At 36.8% G+C, this 8,722-nt stretch overlaps 1 protein-coding gene across 1 annotated transcript; it reads left to right on the top strand.

Moving 5' to 3' along the window:
• Positions 1–2,615: 2,615 nt before the first annotated feature.
• On the top strand, positions 2,616–7,932 carry PLEKHA3 (pleckstrin homology domain containing, family A (phosphoinositide binding specific) member 3; the record flags this gene model as incomplete). The annotated part of the gene is made up of 7 exons (XM_009867495.1): positions 2,616–2,732; positions 3,053–3,208; positions 3,863–3,999; positions 4,945–5,109; positions 6,242–6,285; positions 6,825–6,940; positions 7,461–7,932. Coding segments are annotated over 7 exons (863 nt in total), but the record flags the coding sequence as incomplete, so codon positions are not given.
• Between the last annotated feature and the right edge of the window lie 790 nt (positions 7,933–8,722).

The raw sequence follows: 8,722 nt of genomic DNA, 5'->3' as shown, positions 1-8,722 counted from the left end.
CGTGGGGTTCTGCCCGCGAACAGCTCTGGCTCCTCTCGGAATTGGCGCCGTACGGACTTGGGAAGGTGTCCTTGTTTGCAGTTGAGGAATCGTGTAGGATTGCATCTTTAAATCTATGTAATGTAAAACTCTGCGTGTGAAAATGTTAAAGCCTGAATTTTGTTTTAGTTTGCCTTTGGATGGTAATTTCTTTATTTTTTTCTTTTAAAACATAAAAACTTTTAGTTCTGGGTGAAGTTTCGTGAAGCGTGTTTTTAGAAGTGCTGAAGGCAATAGTGCACCACCAGCTGCCTGTGTTTGCCATCAAAGCTTTGGTTTTGTTTGCCTCGTCCTCTGTGGTAACAGAGATGCCGCCCTCCTCCGGAGGGGGCAGTGAGCGGCCTTGTCAGGGTGACACATTTCTCTCCTCGTGCTGCAGCAGGACTGATTGCCCCTCAGAGCAGATCAGCGTTGGATCATACCGTGCTTAATCAGGCCTTGTGTTTGACTGCTTTGGTGCTATCTTCTTTGCCCTCTTCTTCTTCAGCACTTCCCATGTGCCATTCTGCTTCAGCGTATCCAGATTTTGGGTGTGGAGTGGTGTGACACTCAGTTCTGAGGGTTTATAAGCTGAGGGCCGTGTTGCATGGATTGTGCGTGCCTGCTGAAAATTGACGGGTACAGGGCATAATCTTGCTCTTTTCAGAGCAGATACATGTCTGTCTATACTGGCCCTTTGGTGAAAGAGAACAGTTGTGCTATAGTTAAATAGATGTTTGATAAGATGTTTTTTCCATTCCTTCACAACAAATGTGGAGTAAACATATATAAGAAAAAAAAATGTGGGTGTGAAAGAAATTATGACTGCAAGTTTCTTTTCAAAATAGAGTGGAAACTGTCACTTTCACTTCGGTGAACAAAAATGTTACTGTAGCAGAGGGTAAAAGGTCACAGGTAATGAGCCCTGGTGTTTGATATAAACTTCCCATTTGAAGTCTGTTATTTAATAAGTAAATATTTAACAGTAACTGTGAATGCTGTACAAGCAGTAGACTTATGTCAACATGCAGCTAACGTGCTAAAAGTCAATAGCCTTCTAAAATAGCAAACTGCAGAACTCTTCCTTCTATGTGTGCTGGGCACCTGAGAGTATCTGCTCTTGTGTTTCAAAATTATAGTGTGCCGGGAACTCCCTACAATTTCTAGAATACAGGAGGGCAGCAAATTAAAATTCTAATCATATTAGTGAGCTTTTATTAAAAATTTCCTTGTTACTTTACTACCTATTTTTGTAGCTGGAAATATGCTGTAATACTTGTCATTACTGGTAGGAGCCAAGCAGCAAAGGAGGTTGTTATTGTTGCTGAAGCATCTTAGTTTTTTCCTTTTTTGAAGGCAAACCAGAAATACAGCATTTTTGTTTGTTCACCCTCAAAATAATATGTGTGCAGCTAAGAATTTGTGAAGCACGTTTTGTTAAATATTTTGTCAAACATAGGACGCTGTTTGAATGGAAATTGGTAAACACCACACCATTGCATCGTATCACCAGATATGTTGAGTTCTTGGCTGCGCAACTATTGCCATTCCAGACCCAGAGCCAAGAGCTGAGCAGGAAGTTAAAAGTTTGGTTTGGAGTTGTAAAATAGGGAGATAATCTGCTCCTATTGTACAGCTGATCCAGACTGTAATGGGCCAATGCTCTACTGAATTATTTTAGTTCTGTGTTGTTTTAGAAACAAAGGCGATGGACTAAGCAAAATGGTTTGAATGTAGTAGTATTAGAAATTAGGGCACCTATTCTAATTACTGTTGAGTTTTATGAAATAGCTGTTAAAAAAAAGAAAAAATGAAAGAATAAAAGGAAAAAAAAAAGAGCGAAACTAATATACTTTAATCCAAGAGGGCCCATGACAGTAATTTACTATGTGGTGTAATGCTGCATAGAGTTCTCACAGATATTTGCATCTATGCATAAACTGCTCTGTTTTGTTGATGTAGTGAAGTCAGAATTTTGCTAGTGCAAAGCTGGTGAAAACCTTAGTAGAGGAGCTGGTGCATACTGTCCTTGCAAATGGACCTGACATTGAATTATTACTGAACCATGTAGCTGAGCTACTTTCAGAGAAAATGGTGTGTCAGTAGTTCAGTGTGAAATAGAAAGCTTTCACTAAAACAGAGTAGGCAGAGGAGACCATAGCATAGCAGTTGATGACACCAGTCATTTATTTGTATCTTACAAATAAGATCCTACAATCTTAAGAAGGTCTACCTGAAAAATACACTTGAATGAGAATGACTCTTCAGAGACATGTAATTTATCAGCCTTCAGAATAGAATTTCATGGTCGCTAAATTAAAATTTCATTTGTCTCTAGAATGGAATATATTGAAAGCTGAAATACTTCTGATCTTGCATCCAAAAAGAGTGGGAATGAAATATCCATATAACACTAGTCTGGTTATAGAGCAGCTCTGGTCTTCAGACTGAGCAGATTGCTTACTTCCTGGTGTGTTACAAGAACAGTTTAATGTTGGCATTTTTTATAAAAGTTTTAACAGCCAGAGAGCTGAATGTGATTTGCAGTTTACTAATTAGACTAAACTTACCTTTTCATGTGTTTTTGATCTCTCTAGGTTGGCAGCCTCGGTGGTTTGTTTTAGACAATGGGATATTATCATACTATGATTCACAGGATGATGTTTGCAAAGGCAGCAAAGGAAGTATAAAGATGGCTGTGTGTGAAATAAAAGGTAAAAGTTAATAGATTTCTGCTTGAGGAAATTTTAGCTGCCAGAGAAATAGAAAGTATCACCCACCATACATTCTGTGTCATAAGTTTTTCCTCTTCTGTTTTTGTTTATCTGTAGTTTTGTGTGACTGCTTCATAGTTCACAAATAATAATGAACTTGAGTTATGAAGTGGTGGTAATGTTTTTGATAGTTAGAGCTCTGATTTGAGATTTAGAACCCCACATACTTTGATCAGCATTTAATAAATAATTGTTACCAAGTTGAGGTTATTTCTTTTTTTCAAAATTGTCTGATTTTTTTTTTCCTCTTCTGTTATAAGTTCATGCAACAGACAACACAAGAATGGAGTTAATCATCCCAGGGGAACAGCATTTCTACATGAAAGCAGTGAATGCAGCCGAAAGGCAAAGGTGGCTGGTAGCCCTTGGGAGTGCAAAAGCCTCTTTAGCAGATACCAGAACAAAAAAAGAAAAAGGTATGTGTGTTACCTAGTCCATATACAATCTAACCACTTTAAAATCCTTGTTTTCAGCTAATGATAATGCAAATACTGTGATAGGAAGTCAGTGTTACTGTCTTTCAGTATAAATAATAAACATTTCTAGTCATCTATATGGTAAATTCCCCCTTGATGTTTGAATTAGAGTTCACCTCCAGTGACATCTGTCTTAAGATGCTGAAACACCAGCAACTTACTGGCATTACAAGAGCAAGCATACTGTTTGTAGCTGTTGTGAAACCACTTAGTTTCTGCTGTTTTGATTTCTCTCTGTTGCTTTTGTTTTTTAAATAGTTTTGCTTGAATGGCTTAATGTAACTATTTCCAGCCACTCTGGTGGGTATAAATCTCATCCACTACGCTTTTTCTGTATGACATTGCAGCTAAGAAAGATTTCAACTTTTATTTCCTGGTAATGTGCCTCTTTCTGAATGGTTTTTAAATTAGGATCACTTATACCAAAGTACAAGCTATTGTCTGCTTCAAGTACAATCCAATTTTCCCCCAAATTAAGTGAAAGTTGAAGTGAATTTTTAAATTGGTATTTAAATTTAAACGAAAGGTGCTTAAAAATTGAAATGTGTGCATCCATTGTATGCAATAAATTGTTATGTTCTTTAATTTTTGTAGAAATAAGTGAGACCAATGAATCTCTTAAAACCAAAATGTCCGAACTTCGTCTCTACTGTGATCTTTTAATGCAGCAAGTTCATACAATACAAGAATTTGTTCACCGTGATGAGACTCGCTCTCCTCCCAGCACTGAGGTACAGAATTTCTAGAATGTCTTGGAGAACCTAATTATATAATACACTTCATGTTTCTGTTGACATGTCTTTTTCATCTTGCTGATATTGGGAGGTTTAACCTTAAGCCAGTTTTTGAGTTCTTGTTTGTGTATAGTACTAAAAGTGATTGTAAGTGCAGAGAGTACCTGGATGATTTCACCCCAGTTGTAACATGCATTAGGTTGCAGTTAGTTGTGTTAAGTCACGTGGTTAAAAGGCCAGAAGAGCTGCCACGAGTTGCGCATTGATTTAGTTCACATCTCTCTTATGGGCAGAGTAGTTGAAACAGTCTTGTTCGTCCATTCTTTGCTCTTTTGTGTGGGAGGATATTCCATTTTGTTATCAGTGAAAGCTAGTGTTAGAGGTATTGGAAACCTGTAAACAAGTAGTATTTCTGCTTTTGACCGAAAGTTAGCACTGGAAATTATGAATGGCTTCATTCTTTACACTGTTATGCAATGTGTGGAAAATGCTGTTGCCCTCTTAGCATGATGCAAGGGATTGATGCTAAGTCACAACAGGGCAAATTGTCAGGGTACAGAAAAATGAAGCTGACCTGCAAGCTCCATGCACTGGAGCGGTGGAGTTGTTCACCTGTTCTGCTGCAATTCATTTGTTTCGTGGAGTGATCTGCTGGTACCAGTGAGAAACTCTGAGATGAGATTTGCAATAAAAATATTATGGCGTTGGCTGCCATCCTAAAGAAATTCATCGATCAGGAAGAAATTGTAATGGCTGTCACATTTGTTTGCATAAATTAACCTCATTGGAAGGTGTATGTTTGATTAAATAAAATAGGAAAGGGAAATTTGTAGCGCTGATGTGAGAAAATCAGTATGTGTGTGAGTGACGGTGGGGAAGAGCTGTGTTTGCATATTTTTTTTTTTTTTCCTTACTTATGCTTGTGCTTTCATTTATTTTCAGAACATGAATGAAGCCTCTTCCTTGCTTAGTGCCACGTGTAATACATTTATCACAACACTTGAAGAATGTGTGAAGATTGCTAATGCCAAGTTCAAGCCGGAAATGTTCCAGCTGCCTCACCCTGATCCCTTAGTTTCTCCTGTGTCACCATCACCTGTCCAAATGGTTTAGACATTTTGGAATACTATTTTTTTCTACGTGTCATACTGATGGTTGGATGGGGGGAAGAATAGCAGAAGACTATGCTGTTGCTATATGCTATGATGTCACCAGTTGAAATCTTGACTGTTACAGGCAGTACTGGTCCTAAATATAAATCACTAATTTTCCATTCCCAGTCTTTGCTAGCCTTTATCTAATCAGAGTAGCTTATTGTACATGTCAAGACCCTGTAAGGACATACCTTGTAAATGGATGAGGTTTAATTTTCCCTCAGTTCGGCTGTTTCTGTGTTTCTTAGAATGCTAGCTGTACACTGTCAAAAATTTTGTAACCTGGCCTCCTATTTAAAAAGAGAAGTGGCTTGAAGCACTTCAACAAGATAGCATTTATTTCAGTGTATCTAATTGAGAATGTTTGTGTTAATCTAACTTGCCCTTATTTAAGAAAGGGTAAGTAATGGTAAAGATATTACTTGCAAAACTCTTCACTACTGATTATTTCCCTTAGAAGTACAGTGTGTGTAGAATGATGTTAAATGCCTTCTCGATCATATATATAGATTCCAAGATGATCTATATTGTGGGATTTTGCTGTGGGAATTTTGCACTTGGATCTCTTGTCTCTTCATCTTCAGTCAGTTTTCTTACAAAGCTGATCATTATTAATTTAAATTACCTTTTTTTTTTGATATGCATGGAGATTTGACAGTGATATCAGAAGAACCACAAGGAGTTAAGAGGCCAGATTTGGCTTTATTTTATAATGGAGAATTTAGGTTGGCATTTGGTAGAGGAAAAATGTCTTGATATTTCTGTCTATCTTAGCAATTAACAAATGGCTCTGTGAGTAACTTTGGGGCACGAGAGAGTGAATTCCATAGAAACTAGGCAGTATTTCTTGTAGCAAACTATTTCCTCTGTGAAGGCTTTGAAATTCTCCTGCTGTCAATGGCAATCCATCCTATTTCATATAGTTAGATTTTTAACTAAGAATGGTTGCTTTTAATTAAAAAAAAAAGCCTTCTCTTTGTAGAGGCTGTAAATAAAAGTAATGTAGGTATGCATATTATTCTTAGAAGTAGCTTCTGACATTTTTGGTGTAGTTCATTGTTTGGATTTCTTTTTCTTCCCACTAGATGAAGCGTTCCATTAGCCACCCCGGTCCTTGCTATACAGAAAGGTAATTTTCTGTTTCATTAAGCTCTTTTGTTATGTCTCAAAAAACCTCCCTAAATCTGCTAGGATAAAAATCAAAATTTGAGGAGAATTGTTTGCTTGGGGAAAAAAAATAAACAGCATAAATTGATCTAATAGTGAAAGCCGAGGGTACAGATTATTGGTGTCAATGGCGGATATTGCAGCTGCTCTCTCTAATGTACTATAAAAATTTCTTCATGCTAAAAAGTTTATGCAGATAACATTCTGACAAGTTCATAAGATTAGACTTAGAGCTTGAAATTCTGGTATTCTTTTTGTATCAGTGTTTCAGATTCTTGAGTTCTCATTTTCTTTTGTGTACAAAGATTGTATTATGTTTTTATTTCCATTTTCAGACTTTATAATTGTGAAAATTATCAAGGTCTGTGGACTGTGCCATTTTGAGTATAGTGAACAACATCAATACTAACAGTTTAAGCACCAAAATTATTTTAAATTTCAAGTGTATTCAGTTTGTGTTGTTACAGATTTTGCCACTAACAGTTCTCACTTCTTTTGTAGGAGTAATCACTCTGTAAAAGAACCAATTTCATCCCATCACCGATTTTCGCAGCGGCGCAGAAGAACATACTCAGATACAGAATCTTACAGCGATACTCCCTCTGAAGATTCTCAGAGTAAGTTTGGAAGAGGGGTGTTTTTCATTCATACTTTTCTGTGCAATTTATTAGCCTGTTTACAGCAGGTGTTTCCAGCACAAGGAAAAAAGGTTTTTTTAGTTAATGCAAAGGTTTTTTCCTAAGATTCCAATATTATAAATCAAAGCCCTTGTGTTCTGGTTTAGTTTTGCTTCCTTTCAGAGTGCCCAGTGCCTCACCTGGGTTGGAAAAACCTGAGGCCTGTGCATTGCTGAAAGCCCATGTGAGCACAGAATATGACTGCACCTCACAGGTTCCTGTCCTTCAAAATACAAAAACCATTGTGTATAGGAAAATGATAATTTGATTTATACTAGCTGGACATTCTTCATATCCATCATCCTTGGCCATGATATTGATTGAAATCTTTCAGGTAAAGTCCAGAGTAATTGTGCTTTTGATTGCTTATGTATAAGAAGTAGTTAGCAAATAGAAAAACTGACAGATTGGATGAGTGTTTTGGGGGTTGAAAATTAAATGCTTCCCAATATCATTGTAGGATCTGCTCACTGTTCTAGAAGTGCTGTCAATGGAGATCTGGTGTCATCAACCATTCCTGAAGAAAATAGATCAGCATCAAAGGAAGGATCTGAACTGGAAGAGACTCTTTCATCCTTTTCTTCCTGAAGAAACTGAAAGTATTCAATTTTCTATAAATAATGCTATGCAAAAGCTGCTGTAATTATACTGTTGTTATAGGAAGTAGTCATTTCCCTTTTTAGAAGGATTTCTCTGCACTTTATAGAATAACATAAAAACTATCTTTGAAGTGTATTTTATCTTTATATAGTTTATTTGCAAGAGTATTTTCCTAATATTTCACAGTTTGAATGTGCATTTTTAGAACAAGTGATGGCTTAACAGAAAAGCATCCACATTTGTAAATGTAGCTCTTTTTAAAAAGTGTGAAGGTCTGACTGATACATTAGTAAACCTGCAGGTTCTAAACTTCAGCAAAAATGTTTAATTTTTTTGGAGAAAATGCAACTTGTGCCATGGACCTCTTGGTCATTTGTACCAGGTCATCCACCAGGAGCTGTGATTAGCCCTGCAGTGGCTTTTTTTTTTGCCTGTGTAAGGGCTGTGGAAATGGGCACTAATGGGGTCTTCTCTAGCAGCTTGATGGTATTTGACATTGCCTTCTTTAAAAACACAAGGATATATATATAATCCGGTCCTTATTTTTAGCCAACGAAAGTAGAAATATTTAGTGTATTTTTCTAAACAAATGTATAAAAATAACTTAATATGAAGCATTTGTACCAAACATTGGATATTTAATAATTTTTATTTATTTGTTCTTTTTTGCATCAAAAATTTCTACCTACTTTCACTACTAAAGATCTCAAGATCTACTAAAGGCTTCAAGATGTGCGAAAATTGTTCGGGGGTGTGTAGCATCACAAGTAGCTAGTGCAGCACTGTTAAGATTTACTCCGCACGTGTAGGACGTGTTTTTAGCAAAGTGTTACAGAAGCAAGAGCGGAATTCTTAGGCCATTAAGCTGCTGTTCTAATGAATATTTGTATCTATACATATTTTATTTATGACATATTTATACAAAAAGCAGCTTCTGTTTTTGTGACTCCTTTATCTCATTTAGGGGTGGGGTACACCAGGAGATGGATTCTGCTCTCAGTTACATCAGTGTAAATTTGCATTACCTGTGAGATCGGAGTCTGAGTCTCTTAATAACTATTGAGTAACGTAGTCTATAACAGTGCCTACTAGCACCTTGGTCTGGAAGGTTGTTGGTGTTAG

Source organism: Apaloderma vittatum, unplaced genomic scaffold, assembly GCF_000703405.1.
Source record: "Apaloderma vittatum isolate BGI_N311 unplaced genomic scaffold, ASM70340v1 scaffold11824, whole genome shotgun sequence".
NCBI classification, from domain to species: Eukaryota; Metazoa; Chordata; class Aves; order Trogoniformes; family Trogonidae; genus Apaloderma; species Apaloderma vittatum.
The sequence above is the reverse complement of the archived record's forward strand: the minus strand, read 5'-3'. Positions and strand labels throughout refer to the sequence as shown.